At 43.0% G+C, this 17,703-nt stretch overlaps 1 protein-coding gene across 1 annotated transcript in view; it reads left to right on the top strand.

Moving 5' to 3' along the window:
• Positions 1-17,703, top strand: part of nos1 (nitric oxide synthase 1 (neuronal)) — an 81,677-nt gene that overhangs the window by 63,160 nt on the left and 814 nt on the right. The window contains exons 20-27 of the mRNA XM_063193933.1: positions 72-265; positions 1,859-2,028; positions 5,410-5,620; positions 10,385-10,472; positions 12,783-12,904; positions 13,314-13,462; positions 14,886-15,080; positions 16,936-17,054. Of these exons, the coding sequence (XP_063050003.1) occupies positions 72-265; positions 1,859-2,028; positions 5,410-5,620; positions 10,385-10,472; positions 12,783-12,904; positions 13,314-13,462; positions 14,886-15,080; positions 16,936-17,054 (1,248 nt within the window). The remainder of the gene's footprint in view (positions 1-71; positions 266-1,858; positions 2,029-5,409; positions 5,621-10,384; positions 10,473-12,782; positions 12,905-13,313; positions 13,463-14,885; positions 15,081-16,935; positions 17,055-17,703) is intronic.

Below are 17,703 nucleotides of genomic sequence, written 5' to 3'. Positions count from 1 at the left end.
AACCGCGGTGCTTGCCTGTTAATCACTGCTCAATTTTCCTCTCGCGACTCTCGCTCGCCCCTCCTTCTCAGCCGTTCGACCATATTTGTGCGACTGGCCACAAATAACCACGACAGCCTGCGCTACCAGCCCGGTGACCATCTGGGCGTCTTTGCGGGCAACCGGGAGGATCTGGTCACGCCGCTCATCGAGAAGCTGGAGGATGCCCCGCCTGTCAATCAGATCATCAGGGTGGAATTCCTGGAGGAGAGGAACACCGCCTTAGGTAACGCCCCTAACAACACCCTAACAACACTGCTACACTACAACTACACTACACTGAAACAAGCTGAAACTAAAGATTACACGTCCAAAGTTACGCCTATTTATTAAGCCTGACTGTTAATCAGATTGTCAAGGTGGAATTCCTGGAGGAGAGGAAGTAGTAGTAGAGAAGAGTATAGAGTAACATGTATTAATCCTGTAGGAAATTGAAGGATAACTTCTGCCAATTTCAACATGCAGTTGTAATGCTCACATCCCGGACTCGTCAGTACCTGAGATTTTTTTTTCCACTTTTTTCCGAGATCCTGTTCATTGTAATGGGGGCAGAGTTTGTTTACATTAAAAAACACCTTGATTCATTCCCAATAACATGCAAAAGGTTCAGCAGACATCAGCAGACAAGTAGCAAACAGCGATACAACAGCAATATAATATTTGGAGTAGGTCTATGTTAAGAACGTTTTTAATGTACACAAAGTCTACCCCATTAGAATAGCTCAGATCTCGGAGAGGGCTGAGCCGAAAAATGCAGCATCACCGGGTACTGACAAGTCAAGGGTAGCGTGAGCAATACAGAGCAGTACAGCAGCATAGATAGATCCACAGTATACATACAATACACAATACATAGACATTATATACATTATTGTACGGCATTTTAAACATATAGCACACACATTCTGTATGCTACATACTGTACATTTAGCCATAGGTAGACATCACACACACACACACACACACACACACACACACACACACACACACACACACACACACACACACACACACACACACACACACACACACACACACACACACACACACACACACACACACACACACACACACACACACACACACAGCCATGACAATAACAACACAGTATACTAACAACAAGAATAAGCTCAGACTAAAGTTAAAAAAAAAACTTTTTGAAGAGAGCAGTGAAATTCCATCTTCCGTCACCACAGAGCATCTTCTCACTATGACGTTTCCCTACAAAAAAATCTTTTGTTTCTTTCAACAGCCTTTTGATGAATGGATCACATTATGCTGGTTTTCGTACATGCAACATAAGCCTAATGAAGTTTGCCCACTTTTCCAGCTAGTACATCAGAACTGTTTTCTAAACTGGCCATGCTAGCAAATTATGACTTTGCATACTGTTTTGTGTGGGTGGGTAGAGAAAGCAGAACCGCTGTAATGCTCTCCTCTGTCTTTAGGGTTGATGAGCAACTTTACTGACGAGAGCAGAACCGCTTTAAAACTCTTTTCTTTCCTTTCTTTACCCTCTTCTTATCTGCTCTCTCTCTCTCTCTCTCTCTCTCTCTCTCTCTCTCTCTCTCTCTCTCTCTCTCTCTCTCTCTCTCTTGCTCTCTGTCTAGAATGAAATGTGTAATTATTCATTTATTTTAACCCATCTACTTCTGGCTGGAGTGTGGTTTTACCTGCATAATGTAATATGCACCTGTTTAAATAAAGGATTTTATCAAATTAAATTCTCTCTCTCCCTCTCCCTCTCTCTCTCTCTCTCTCTCTCTCTCTCTCTCTCTCTCTCTCTCTCTCTCTCTCTTTCTTTCTTTCTCTCTCTCAGGGGTGATCAGCAACTGGACGGATGAGATCCGCATCCCACCCTGTACCATCTACCAGGCCTTCAAGTACTTCCTGGACATCACCACCCCGCCCACGCCTCTGCTGCTGCAGCAGTTCGTCTCCCTCACCACCAACGAGAAGCATAAGAAGAAGCTGGAGCTGCTCAGCAAGGTAGGCCTGATGGATGGACAGGCAATGACATGCCTTTTGTACCAGGATGAAGTGAAAACGACAAAATATTTGGTAGCACTTTACTTGACTTCTGCGTCATACGTATGACATAACAGTGTCATAACATTGTCATAATGCAGTCATGCATCTGTCATAAACATTATGTCAATGTCATATACATTTTATGACTATGTCATTAAGTGACATTCAGTTATGGTAAAGACAGGCCTAACAATGTCAACTTTTCATGACCATAAATCGTTTATGACATTGACATTATGTTCATGACTCGTTCATGACACTATTTTGACACTATTATGACACTTTTATGTCATAGGTATGACGCCGGTGTCAAGTAAAATGTAACCAAATATTTTATCGGAGGTGTTTTGCCATTTACGGCAACTTGTCCGCACAATCAGGGTCTGATGATGCAAAAATATGAGTTTTGAAGATAACATTTACCTTGCGCTTTTACGTAATCCGTGTGGGGTTGCATGCCTGGCTCAAGGACACTTGAGTGTGAGCCATGAATGTGTGTCGGGAGAAACAATACTCCTGCTAGTAAGGGAGTGAGTTGAATTCGTAACAATTCAAACACCGAACAGTAGGTCAAGGCTTCCCTCCAGCACCACAGACAGCACCACTGCATCGGATAATCAAAAAAGGGTCCACACTAATTTCCAAAGGCCCACAGTATTTACATGTTCTGCCTACGCCACTGATTCAAACACCAAACCTTACTGTAGGCCAAGGGCTTCCCTCCAGCACCACGGATAGCACCTCCGCATCATTATACAATTGCAAAATATGATTACAAAATATGTTATCAGAGGTGCCTTGCCGTTACACGGCAACCAGTCCATGCAATTAGGGTCTGAAAACGCAAAAATCTGAACAATCATTCCAGAGTGGGGAGTCTTGAAAATAACCCAAGTTGCATCTCCATCTAAACAGTTGCATCTCCATCTAAACCATTTTGATCGCCTGATATTACATTTGTATCCTGATATTACAAAGTACATTACATTTACCTGGTGCTTTTACGTAATTCAAAGTGACTAACAGTTACAGTCCCTGTAGCCATGTGGGGTTGCATTCCTTGCTCAAGGACACTTCAGCCATGGGTGTGTGTGTAGGGACGAACAATACTCCTGCTAGTAAGGGAGTGATTTGAATTTGTAACAATTCAAACACCGAACATTAGGTCAAGGCTTCCCTCCAGCACCATGGACAGCACCACTGCATCGGATAATCATTATTATTGTTGCAATAATGTTTTTTAATGGTGGTGGTAGTTCATCAACCCAACAGCACTTGGGAATTTGATGCATGGTCCTCTGTGGGTTATCACCACACTATACAAGTTCGCAAACTGTGAAAAAAGGTCAAACGAAATGTGTCAAAACAGAAGAAAAAGTAAGCAGAGGTCTGGAATAGACAGACATACAAATCTGTCGTCGCACGAGTTAAATCATTTGATGCTTTAAAAAGGTCACATAACACTTACCATGCAATTGTGAAATTAATGACAGTACTATCACAATTAAGAAGTGTTGAGTGTTGAGTCTCTCTCTTTCTCTCTCCCTCTCTCTCTGTTTCTCTTTGTAATTTCTGGTAGCCTGTGGAAAGCCTCTGAGTGGTGCTCATTATGACCAAATTCAATGTCGCACTGGCAGCAGCAATTGACCCTGGTTCGTGTCTCTAACCAAGCAAGCGAGGGATCTGGGTATTTTACACAACTGGACTCAGACAGTCGTTGAAAAGTCCTCGAATTTTCTTGTTTTGAAGGTGGAGGAGCATTGAGGTCAAGTGGGCTGAAATAGACTGTCAATGACCAAAGATTGACCAAAAGCCTCAGCATTTAGTCACTGTGTTTTTCGCATTCACACTAATGCCAGTGCAACTCGCAACTCGTTGCCATTCTCAACAAATCTCAATGAGTTCCGGTACAACCAACCACGATCACTTTTATGTCGTGTGCCTGTGGCAACAACCTCTGGTAGAAAAACACACTCCCAATGTCACGCATTAACACTCTTAAAGGACCTGGCAGGGTTTTTTTTTTTACCCCTTTTACAGCGCATTGCTTAAGCGTCAAGTCAGTCAGGCGTTCATGTATTTACTCAGCTTGTTTGCTTCCCAGCGTGGACATTACAGCTTCTAAAAACAAATGTAGGCCAGGAAGTGACTCATCCCCACATATACATGGTTCAGCTGATTCTTCAGGAAGTGAAGGAGGAGAGGAGAGGAGACGGAGATGGAGAGAGAGTAATCATACAGCCCAACCCCCCCAGGCCTCCTTCCTCTTCCTCTTTCCTCCTCCTCCTCCTCCTCTTCCCCCCGCCTCCCTCCACGGTAGACTTCAGATCTTCAGACTTGGTGTCTGTGTCTGGGAAGGAATCTGCTGTTGTCTCGATCACCCATTCTTATTCTTTTCTAGCAATGAATGACTGACTCAGACTTGCTGTAATGTACAGTGTGCATGCATGACTACAGTAGCAGGAGTAACATCTTCTTTGGACGTCCTTGGAAGGGAGAGAGAGACAGACAGACAGACAGACAGACAGACAGACAGACAGACAGACACAGACGGACGGACAGACAGACAGACAGAGACAGACATACACAGACAGACAGAGACAGACATGCACAGACAGACACAAACAGACAAACAGACAAACAGACAGACAGACAGACAGACAGACAGACAGACACAGACAGACAGACAGACAGACAAAGAGAAAGAGAGACAGAAAGAGGCAGAGAGACTGAGATATTGCATCACCCCTACCCCTCCTCCCCTCCCCTCCCCTCCCTGTACAGTACCTGAGTCCCCAGTTGTTCATCTGCCCACCACAGAAAAGGAAGACGTATTAAATTGTGTTTGCTACAATTAAATTAAATCCTTCTTAATATACTACACAACTCAGACACAGATTAGTGCAATGTGGTAAGGCTTTTGCTCTGCTTTTCTTAATCTCACTTTAATCCACAACCCACAGCACAAGCTTGTTGGCAGGCAGCACGTCACGTACAACTGTTTCGTCTATTTATCTCGTATTTTCAGCATATTTACAGTATATTATTCTGCTTACAATGCATGTACTACTATTACTACTGCTACCTCTACTCTATAATGATCCAATGTATCATGAGGTAACGTCTCGTGTGTGTGTGTGTGTGTGTGTGTGTGTGTGTGTGTGTGTGTGCGTGCGTGCGTGCGTGCGTGCGTGCGTGCGTGCGTGCGTGCGTGCGTGCGTGTGTGTGTGTGCGTGCATGTGTACGTGTGTGTGTGCATGCCTGAGTGCGTGCCTACGTGTCTGTGTGCGCACATGTGCGTGTGTGTTTGCATGCATGCTTGCGTGTGTGTTTGTGTAGGGTCTTCAAGAGTACGAGGAGTGGAAGTGGTACAACAACCCCACCATGGTGGAGGTGCTGGAGGAGTTCCCCTCCCTGCAGATCCCGTCCACGCTGCTCCTCACCCAGCTGCCCCTGCTGCAGCCCCGCTACTACTCCATCAGCTCCTCGCCAGACTTCCACCCGGGGGAGATACACCTCACTGTGGCCGTGGTGACATACAGGACCAGAGGTAACCATACCATACCATACCATACGATACAATACCATACGATACCATACGATACGATTATACTTTATTGTCAGTTTACACCAGGGGAGATACACCTCACCGTGGACGTGGTGTCATACAGGACCAGAGGTAACCATACGATACGATACGATACGATACGATACGATACGATACGATACAATTATACTTTATTGTCAGTTTACACCGGGGGAGATACACCTCACCGTTGCCGTGGTGTCCTACAGGACCAGAGGTAAGCACGGTTGATCTGATATCACCAACTACGTATCTACTGATCCAGGATCAATGTCAAAGTTGTTGGTTCAGGATCATTGTTACAAGTAACCAAACAGGGATCATGTTTTTTTCATGTGGATGTTTACGCTGTGCTGTTCATGTGAAAATGTGCCTAAAACAAAACAATTCCCAACCCTTACCGACAGGAAAGGCATGTTTTATTATTATTATTACATTACACTTTGATGCTTTTTTCCAAACGTTTTTTTATCCAAAGAAATTGCCAATGGTGGGAATTGAACCTGCATCCCTGTAGTCTGCAGTGCAACTCCCTAACCACTACACCACAATTAGATTGAGAGGTTCACCTGTAGATGTCCCATTCATTTCTCATACCAATGACGTCATCAGTCACAAATGATCCCTGATTGGAAAAAACAATGAAAAGTGGAGATGCAAGGTTTCTGCCTGACAGCAACGGTATAATAGGATAGAATAGGACAGAATAGAATAGAATAGAATAGAATAGAATAGAATAGAATAGAATAGAATAGAATAGAATAGAATAGAAAAGAAATTCTCTGAAAAGAGATATCTAGGAACACATTCCAGGAACACACTGTGCGTGGCAAAGTGGCAAAGGTGTCAGAAGTAATTGACTTAGTATAGAAGAGCTGGCATGATAATCGGCAAAAGCATCAAAGGCATTGGAGGTGTCAAAAGAGAAGTTGATCTTTGGTTAACAATATGTAATGAGCTATGATGAGGTTTAACGGCAACCAATGGAATGGCTGTATTTCCTAAACATGGGCTTTGGTTGGCTGCTCCCACTGAACGAATATTGGAAGGTCAAAGGTCACTTTTGTCATGTTTGGTCTGTTCAGTCCGATGGGATTCTTCAGCTTCTTTAACACTTTTGCCGACAGGATGTTCGTAAAGTTAGCGAGTCGGACCAATGAAGGAGTGTTACATGTTGCATTCACCTCTCCAAAAGATTGATTGATTAAACACTGCAAATTTTAGTCTTTATAATAACGTACATATGATTCATGTCTTGAAGAAAACTAACGTGTCTAGCATACATTAATACATAACAAACTTTGCACCAATCCAAACCATCCAACAGAATAAAACCGAGTAGTACATTGGAATACGACATAATTCAATAGCAGTTATGTATGTGAAATTGAACACAGCAGCATAGAACAGAAATATTGAAAATACATGTCATGCATAAAATGAATCATTTGCAAAGCCACTCTTTCCAAATCTTTGTGTATAGATTACAGCAGAATCAATAGAAAGGAATAATATGCAATTATTTATGTGAAATTTAACAAAGCAGCATAGAACAGAAATATTGAAAATACACGTCATGCATAAAATGGATCCTTTGCAAAGCCACTCTTTCCAAATGGTTGTGTAGAGATTACAGTAGAAGCAATAGAGAGGAATAACGTGCAATTATTTATGTGAAATTTAACAAAGCAGCTTAGAACAAAAATATTGAAAATACATGTCATGCATAAAATGAATCATTTGCAAAAGCCACTCTTTCCAAATCCTTGTGTATAGATTACAGCAGAAGCAATAGAGAGGAATAATGTGAAACTGAATAGCAGTTGCTCAAACAGTAGCTTGGAGAGTGTTGGAATAGCAACAGGCAGGCAGGCAGGCAGGAAGGCAGCATGGCTCTGTGTTCACAGCGCTCAACCCGTGCCAGGAGATCCTAAGACATCTATCATCTATTGCTATGGAGACCATTCAGAGCTGTGACTGGTGCATGTGTAACGGATCTTATGCCAGTAATTTGCTGAACGATCAGAGACCAGCTAAACCCTCTGAACAAATCCCAGAACACAGATGCTCTCTGTGGTGGCCACGGTTTGGACACAGAACTGTTTGGGTTTTTGCACAGAGACTTTTATTATTTGTAGTGCCGTGGCATATTATATGATTATATCACTCACACATGCTTTCTGTTTTTTCCCACTTTTTTTAAACATAAATATTGACTTATATGAGGTACAAAGACACAAGGTTTCAGAGGGTTAACCACTGATTACAATTGTGACAATTTTTGGTTTTACAAAGGAACACCCCAAATTTTTCTTGTGCATCTGCGAATAGAGATAATAAGCCACCATTTTTCACAAAGTAGATTTACCGATCTCCCTGCAGAAAATCCTGAAAATATAGTCTGGTTTAGGGAAAATCGCAGAAGATCAAAAAAAGAAATTGACCAAATGTTCCTTTTTCTCTTCTAGGAAAGATTTCAGCTGTACTGAATGATGCTACAGATGCCAATAATTTATGCAAATAAAATCCATTACCAACACAAACTCTCACCCTTTCATGTAAGCCAGTAGATAAAGGACTACATATCTAAGGGCTGATGAGACCTCCGATGCATTTATTGTTAACACTTAATTTATTTATTCATTTACAGTTGAACGAAATATGTAACCATATGCAATATAATGTACTTATACTGCAACGTTCGGGTTAGATATGTCAATTGTAAGTACATAATGTCACATGCTGATACATTACATTGCACTTTGCTGACTTTTTATCGAAAGCGACTTTCAGCTATTTAGGTACAGGGTATTGGTCGCTGGAGCAATGTGGGGTTGGGTGCCTTGCTCAAGGGCACTTCAGCCATGGATAGAGGTGTAAGGAGAGGTAATGGTGGGATTCGAACCTCCACCCCTCTGATCTTAAAGTGATACTGTCACATTTTTGGAAATAAGCTTATTTTACATGTCCCCTTGAGTTAAATAATAGGATTTTACCATTCTCCTGTACTTTCAACCGTTCTCTGGGTATGGCAGTGCACATTTTACCTCCATTCTAGCAGTTAACATTGAGTCCTATGAGACCAGCTCGCGGCTAACTGGTCTCATAGGACTCAATGTTAACTGTTAGCTTGGAGGTGAAATGTGCACTGCCATAACTAGAAAACGGTTGGAAGTACAGGAGAACGGTAAAACCCTATTATTTAACTCAAGGGGAGGTGTAAATTAAGCTTATTTCCAAAAATAGGACAGTGTCCCTTTAAGTCCACCTCCCTAACCACTAGGACACCACTGATACATGTACGTAGATAGGCTACATAAAATAAGGAGCAGTGGTTAGGGGATTGGACTCTTGATCACAGGGTTGCCGGTTCAATCCCTACCTTTACCGATCCCTTCCTCCGTAGCTGAAGCGCTCTTGAGCATGACATCTATCCCCACAGTACTCCAGGGACTGTAACCAAAACTCCTGTAATATCTGCAAGTCACTTTAGATTAAAGCGTCAGCTAAGTGTAATGTAGTAAAATATAATACATAAATAAGAAAAAAGAATAAGGCAAAAAAAGCTGAACAATAAAGTGTTTCCAAAGTATTTTTACTGGATAAAGCAGGCTGTCAGCGTTCAGGACTGTGAGGCATCTGGGGTCCATTCCAACTATCTTAGCTACTTTGTTGGTTGCAATGCAATTTCCCATTGGCAACTGCCAAAGTTGCTAACTGCTAACAACTATGCTTTCCAGAAATGCACCCCAGCTCAGCTGTGTACTACTTGTACTTGTTGAGACTTTTCTGCATATCGAACACAAGGTCAAAATGGTAAATGCAAGTCAAGCATTCAGTCATGCCCCCTGATAAACAGCTGAGAGAGTAGTTAAGTTTTGAAAGTGAAAAGTCTGTCTTTCTCTCTCTGTCTGTCTGTCTCTCTCTCTCTCTCTCTGTCTCTGTCTCTACATCTTTCTCTCTCTCCATCTCCCCCGCTGTCGTTTTCCCCCTTTCTGATTGCTCAGAGTTGTTTTGATTACAAATCTCCTGTGAGGCAAACTGGCTATGGTTCACCGCGAGTGTGTGTCCGTGTGGGAGTTTAATTATCGAACACACACACACACACACACACACACACACACACACACACACACACACACATGTTTATATGAGAAGTACGTACCCTTGTGCGACACGAGAGACAACATTCTTCTGTCTTCTCATTTGCATTTAAGTGAACTACAACTGCCACAAAAAACACCAACAAACAAATAAATAAATAAACGAATAAACATCCTACAAACGTACAATCATCTCTGTTGCACACCCACCCCTCTCTCATTAGCAACATTGAAAAGATGTGCGTAATGGCCTAATTGCTTGGTTCAAAATTATAGCTGTTAACGAAAAGCAAATGTTCTTTGATGGTGAACCTGCTAGGTGGTGCTGTGTGTGTGTGTGTGTGTGTGTGTGTGTGTGTGTGTGTGTGTGTGTGTGTGTGTGTGTGTGTGTGTGTGTGTGTGTGTGTGTGTGTGTGTGTGTGTGTGTGTGTGTGTGTGTGTGTGTGTGTGTGTGTGTGTGTGTGCGCGCGCGTGTGCGTGTGTGTGTGTGTGTGCGTGCGTGCGTGCGTGCGTGTGCGTGCGTGTGCGTGCGTGCTTCGTGTGCACGCGCGCGTGTGTGTGTGTGTGTGTGTGTTGGCAGGACTGTGTGTAATTATGTGTATTGTAATTGGCCCCTCTTGTCCAGATGGAGACGGCCCAGTGCATCATGGGGTCTGCTCCTCCTGGCTGGACAGCATCGAGCCCGACGAGATGGTCCCCTGCTTCGTCAGAGGGTAGGAAGTCTTTTTTATAAAACGTCTGTATCTTGTAATTTTTACTAGCTATTGCTTGGTGTTTATACTTGCCTTGTGAGATGGTCCCCTGTTTTGTCAGAGGGTAGGAAGTCTTTTTTATCAAACGTCTGTATTTTGTATCTAATTTCACTTGCGATTGCTTGGTGTTAATATTTGCCTTGTTTTTTTACCCATTTTAAAGAGGCTCTATGTAGGATTAAAAGTTTAATTAATCACTGTCAGCCGATGCTTATTTGAGTCATTAGTAAGTCAACGATGACTCTCACGACCACTTTCACGGTCCGCTGTCAGAGAACCCCAAATATAACTTTTGTCAGAGCGACCCACGACGAGTGTCGTGGAAAACACTTCTCATACGAAAAATCACTTTACATACAGTATTCAGATTTGTATCAACTGCTGGCATTCCCTAATGAAAAACATTCTCACAGCGAGTTTATTTAAACAGCATTTTTTCATGACTGTGTAGATTTTGAGACAGGCATGCCACTGGCACCGTGCAAACTAAGACATCCTACATTGTGCCCCTTTAAAGTGGTGGTTCGCTATTTTAGACATTAAGCCCTGTTTGTGTGACTTCTGGGGTGAAGTAGAGATGTTCTCATCACAATTTTGACATTGGCTACGTTTACATGATGTTTTTAAGTCCGATTAAATAAATGCGATTTAAATAGATCGGATTAAGAGTTATTTTGCTAAGTGTATACATGGCACTTTCACTTAAATGCGATTAAACGTCTGGGGAAAATAAAGCATTGCGATTGGACTGAGGACGCACGTGCTGAGCGAGCCAAATAAGGCACGGGGGCGTGGTCCAATGCCACCGAGATGCAGGTCATCTTCCCCACGAAAATCGTTGCCTCAGGCGGACTGCAATCACAACATTTCCCCCTTTCTCCCTGGATCATTTACAATGCTACATTAGCTACCCTGTTAGCATAGAAAAACGAGTGGTCAAATGGTAATGTGGAGTAACTTTGTTGTGCTTCATTACTTCGTGGGGCACTTTTACATCAATATATGGAAGCCACAACATTTATAGTCGCTTAGGGACTTTAAATTAAGCAAAACTTTCATGTGAAAATCAACAGGAAGTGCCGCCATGTTTTTCTCACTGGCAAAGAGCATGGTCTCTTGGCGCCATCATGTGGTCAACGAGCATGCGTGGAACGACTGGATTTATTGTAATTCCGAATAAAAGGGTACATGACAGAGGAACGTGTTTAATCGGATTTAAAAGAGGAATAAACCACCCACTTTAATCGGACTTAAGTTTAAATCGGAATAAACTTAAATCCTGTTCGGTAAGTGTTTACATGATATTTTTAGAGTGGAATTAAGTTTTAATCAGATTTAAAGTGAGTTAAATCGGACTTAAGTGTCTCATGTAAACGCATAGATTTGGTGCTGAACGGAGCATTTGGGTATTCAAGACTGCAGCATCCCCATCTTTACATTGACTCCAATGAAGCACTCAAGCAATCGATCATAAAATGTCATTAAACCTTCGTTTGCAGAGACATGAAACTCACCAAGTGGTCAGAGGTGGGCAGCGATACGTTGGCTCGAAAATCACAGCGAAATGTGCTTCCAGAGAAGATATATTATCATTATTGTCCGTCTTCATTGATTGTATTGGTTTGACTAGTATTACTCCGCGCGACCGGAAATGGGGGTGCGTTTGTTTACGTTACTATCTATGGTTTGTATGCAAGCTGTAGTTTTTGTAGCCAGTCCCGCTCAAAGATAGCCGTTCTACCTCGCTCCTTGATGTCTACACAAACAACACACTATCGCTACCTACTGGCTGGATGTCTACTGCTATTCAACGGTGAAAAATAGGTCCGTCAAATGCTAAACAATTTTCGGGTCAATTTATCGCTGTCTACCACTGACCACATGGTGAGTTCCATGTCTTCTCGAACGAAAGTTTAATGCCATTTTATAATCGATTGCTTGAGTGCTCTATTGGAGTCAATGTAAAGGTGGGGGGGCTGCAGTCTTGGATACCCAAATGCTCCGTTCAGCACCAAATGTCAAAATTGTGATGAGAACATCTCTACTTCACCCCAGAAGTCACACAAACAGGGCTTAATGTCTAAAATAGCGAACCACCACTTTAAGCATTATTTTTAAATTTCTTTAGCAACTTAGCATTCATTATTTGTCTTTATAGTATTTATGAAAATTCAAAATACTCTCATAATGCTGTAAGTGCAACAAAGTGTGTACGGTTTTTTTTTGTGTGTGAAGGTGAATAGTGAACTAATCAGACATTTCTGTTCTCAGGGCTCCGTCGTTCCGCATGCCTAAGGACATCAGGGCACCATGCATTCTAGTGGGCCCGGGCACCGGCATCGCCCCCTTCAGAAGCTTCTGGCAGCAGCGACTCTTTGATCTGGAGCACAAGGGTACGTCTCATTTATCCATCACACCATGCACACAGGGTTGCCAGATTGGTTGTTATCCCAAATCGTCCGTTTAGGATTATTTTAAAAAAACACAGCATTGAATGTGGTTTTTCTGTAGAATTGGCATAGCCAATTCAAATTGTGCTAGATTTTGTGCATCCAGGCATTTATGAGCATTTTTGGCTGGGAAAAAATCAGTCACATCTGGCAACCCTGTATGAACAGTACATTGTGCAGTGCCAATTCAACACTCGGAGAGCTGAATCAACACAATGAGAGTCTCATTCAGCTCTCGAAGTGTGGAAGCAAGGCTACAAACAATACTGTGTAGTCGTCCCCAGCAGCACACAGGTCATTAGTTGAGGAACATGTTTCCAATTTGTTTCCGTTGCTTCTGTTTTTTTTACAGGGATAAAGTCATGTCCCATGCTGCTGGTCTTTGGGTGCCGGCAGTCGGAGATCGATCACATCTACAAAGAGGAGACCCTCCAGGCTAAAAACAAGGGAGTCTTTAAAGAACTGTACGCAGCCTATTCCAGAGAGCCGGGAAGACCAAAGGTATTACATCTCAATACTGTTACGGAAAACTAGTGTTTGAAGAACTGTACGTAAACTATTCCAGAGAGTTGGTAAAGACTAAGCAGAGCCTATGTCACCCCACACCACCATAGGACCCTGGAGTCAATGGTGAGACCATTAATGGACTCCCATTCATTGTTTTTTTATCTTGTGTCCTATGAAAGGGTGTGACTTAAGCCGGGCTTACACTGTGCGACTTTTTGCCCGATTTTGCCATGATTTGTCACTCGCAATTGGCTAATTGGCTCCAATTGGCAATTGGGTTCAATTGACTTCGTATGTATAAATAAATAAATGAATGAATGAATGAATGAATGAATGAATGAATGAATGAATTAATAAATAAGGGGGGGGGGGCAGCCGTGGCTCTGTGGTTAGAGCACTGGGTTGGCAACCCAACCCAATTCAATGCCCGACCGGACCACAGCTGAAGTGCCCTTGACCAAGGCACCTAACCCCCACACTGCTCCCCGGGCGCCGCTCAGCAGACAGCCCACTGCTACGGACTAGTGTGTGTACTTCAATGTGATTCATTAGTCCAAATGGGATAAAGTGCAGAGAAAGAATTTCCCCTAGGCGATCAAAATTGGCTCCAATTGGCTTCGTATGGTAGGGTTGCAAGAAAATCAAAACTGTTTGAAATCCTCGTCATTCCTTGTGAGTAAATCACACAGTTAAAGCAGTGTTATGACCCGATTTGACACCACACATGCACAAATTGATAGGGCAGCATGATTCTCTCTTGATCGCGTCCTCATCTCCACCTCAGGTGCGTATGTTCCCTCCTCTGCAGACCCGGGAAACATGCCTTTCGTCTCGCACAGTGGGAGCATTTTGCTCGCATCCGACTGCCAGCTCGTATAGTGTGAGGACATGAGTCGTGAGATGTGAACTTTTAAATCTTTAAATTCCCTCGTGCAGTGTGAGAAGGAGCTTAATACCGACGATTGAAAATATCGCACAGTGTATGCCTGCCTTTAGGCTCTCTGTACGCAACAGTTTCAAGATTAGTGAATCATCTGTGTAAGTTGATAGCTGACGAGATGGCTGATTGCAGGGAAAATGACCACAGAATGACACCAGTGGTTTGTGGTCGCAGTGGGCACCGAATCACAGATATAGCCTTTAAAAAACATTGGAATAGTGCATGTCTTGCAACACACTGCACATTGTCATTTGTATTTCTTTTACATTACACCGTTCTGCCATGACATCACCCACCATATGTGCTGAACTTGCTGTCTGAATATCTGAGGCACTGAATATGCCCCCCCACCCCCTCTCTCTCTCTCTCTCTCTCTCTCTCTCTCTCTCTCTCTCTCTCTCCCTCTCTCTCTCTCTCTCTCTCTCTCTCTCTCTCTCTCTCTCTCTCTCTCTCTCTCTCTCTCTCCCGTCTCTTTAGAAATACGTGCAGGACGTGCTTCGTGAGCAGCTGTCGGAGGTGGTCTACAAGTGCCTGAGGGAAGAGGGTGGCCACATCTACGTGTGTGGCGACGTGACGATGGCCGGGGACGTCTTGAAGACCGTGCAGCAGATCATCAAGCAACATGCCAACATGACGCTGGAGGACGCCGGCTTCTACATCAGCAAGCTCAGAGTAAGATTTCAGCATTATCGTAATAATCTATAACAATAATAATAATAATAACAACAGTAATAATAATAACATTAATTAACTCTAATAATAATACAACCTTTATGTATGATAACTCTAATAATAATAATAATAAAGTAATGATTATAATTGAAATATATTTTTACTGATATACGTAGCTGTTTCCATCATAATATGATCTGGCAGGGTGAGCCAGGCTAAAGCATCAAGAGTTTAGTTTGGAATAGCTCAGTATATTACAGATGTCAGTGAAGTAGTTGTTGGGAAAATTACCTGCTGAAAAACCTATTAGATACCAATTCGTTGTAAGTATTACATTTCACGCACAGAGTAGCTGATGCTTTTATCCAAAAGGAGGTACTGGGTATTGGCTACAGTCCCATGTCAAATGTGAGGATAGGTTCCCTGCTCAAGGGCACTTTGGTCATGGATTGGACTGGAGAGCACCTACGATCTTACAACTGGTATAGAATACAAACCTGCTACCCAACAATCCCAAGATCCTGAACCATCAGGCTACATCTGCTTTTCATTTTGTCCATTTGAAAAGTACTCTCATGGCGGAGCATGCTATGTTGAGACCTTCTCTTACCCACACTCAAAGGATCCAAATACGGCATTAAAATGTACTGGTACTCTATGCAGACATCCCACATGACACCACGACTCAACACCCCCCCCTGAAATGAGTTTTGCCGGTTTTGATATCTGCTCCACTGCATGTGTTGAAATGAACTTGGAGAGATTAAAACAAAAAGTGGTGGTGCCTAAAATGTTTTGCTTAAGAGCTCATTCAGTGAGTGCTCCTTCCAAGACGCAAGGCAAGCTGACTTTCTGCAACCTTAAGGCATCCCTCCCACGTAATATACGTAATTGCTATGTTTTTCATTTTACCCTTGGATGTAATCGTCAAAAATAAACAGTTTACCGCAGCAGCTTCACTAGATTAAAAGTCGGATCAGTTTCAATCACCTGCCTGCGTTCATCTCAACTCGCTGCAGGTACCTCAAGACACTCATTCTCAGGGCCGCTGACAGCTTTGGCAGGGCCCAGGACAAAGTCATCTGAAAGGGCCCCCCTACCCAATACATACACTGTAAAGAGAACTCAATTCTGGCCCCCCTCTGCCCCCCCTGGGCCCGGGACAACTGTCCCCTTTGTCCCCCTCTGTCGGCTTCCCTGCTCATTCCCGCCTCCTCAGCTGCTACAGATGAACATGATGGGGAGTCCTCATTTTAAAGTGTTCCTTCAGTCAGACAGATAATGGTGTCCGCCAGGCAAATTGTGCCCAGCAGGTCTGGACTGGGACGATAAAATAATCCGTGCATTTTTGGCTTAAACTGGCACTTCACACACATACAACCCGATTTTGTCCTGCTTGACTCAGCCACTGGCTATATTGAAGATAGGCCACTGGGAAAATACAAAGAAAGAAACAAGCAAAAAACTACAGTGTTTTCCTCTGAGGACTGTAGGCCCACCGGGAAAATGCCCTGTATGCCAGATTACCAGTCCAGCCCTGACGCCCAGGGCGTCACAGGGCCAGGCAATGAAATTCCAGACCCTCTTCCTTTCCCAAGCTGCAATTTAAGCATGCATGCCCAAATAAAGCAACGTGAATCCAAGTATTTCATTTAGCATTTTATGATTACATAAAAATCTAATCTACACAAAGATTTGACTTTCTTTAACCATAGTTTGAAAGACAAGTAATGAGGACACAACCCATAAAACACGTGATTGAAGAAGGAGGAAAGAGGAATGTTGAGGAAAGGAGTAGCATAATCCTGTTTCATTCTTAAGTAGGTTTAAAATTGTCCCTGTTTCTGTCTTACAGGATGAAAATCGGTACCATGAGGACATATTTGGTGTCACGCTGCGCACATATGAGGTCACCAACAGACTGCGATCAGAGTCCATCGCATACATCGAGGAGAGCAAAAAGGACCCAGATGAGTAAGTCGCTCCCATCGATTCCATTTGTCTCTCCATATTCCTTTCATTTCTCTCCATTTCCCCCAGGGTTGTTTTTTTCTCTCCTCCTTAACAGTCTTTTCTCTACTTCCTACAGTTCTTGCTGTCTCTTCCCTGTTTTCCCCGCTTTTTCTCCTGTCCTCTCTCTGCTCCTCTCGTGAGGATGAGTACTTCCATATCCCCAGGCCATCCCCATCCCCAGTCTCATTTTGTCGCCAAAGCGAGCACGCAAGACAAGTGTCCTCCGAGAGAGAGATAGAGATTACTGAAGAGATGCAGCTTCTACACCAGCCATGTCAAAACTAGAATAGTAACCATGGGAACTCCTTGTTTTTTATCTTTGTTAAAGGGAGGACTTCAAACTAATAGGATTATTATGGCATATCCTGAAAGTAGTTTCCCCTCTTTTTTCTCCATGCAGCCAGCCATTTGTTCCTTTTCACATTAGAGCCTGTTCAGGCACACACTTGCCATGAGTATGAATTGAAACCGCCATGGCAAAATAATGTAATGACAAAATGGCAAACAGGTTACAGCCACAGTTACTCTTCAACAGCAGATGGAAAAATAAAAAACCAAGACAGGGGTAGAAAATTCTATTCTTCAGCTGTGATTTCTGCCCCCTCTACTC

The sequence above is a fragment of the Engraulis encrasicolus genome, chromosome 3, assembly GCF_034702125.1.
Source record: "Engraulis encrasicolus isolate BLACKSEA-1 chromosome 3, IST_EnEncr_1.0, whole genome shotgun sequence".
In the NCBI taxonomy this organism is placed as follows: domain Eukaryota; kingdom Metazoa; phylum Chordata; class Actinopteri; order Clupeiformes; family Engraulidae; genus Engraulis; species Engraulis encrasicolus.
Note: the sequence above shows the minus strand (reverse complement) of the source record. Positions and strands in the feature narration are given on the sequence as shown.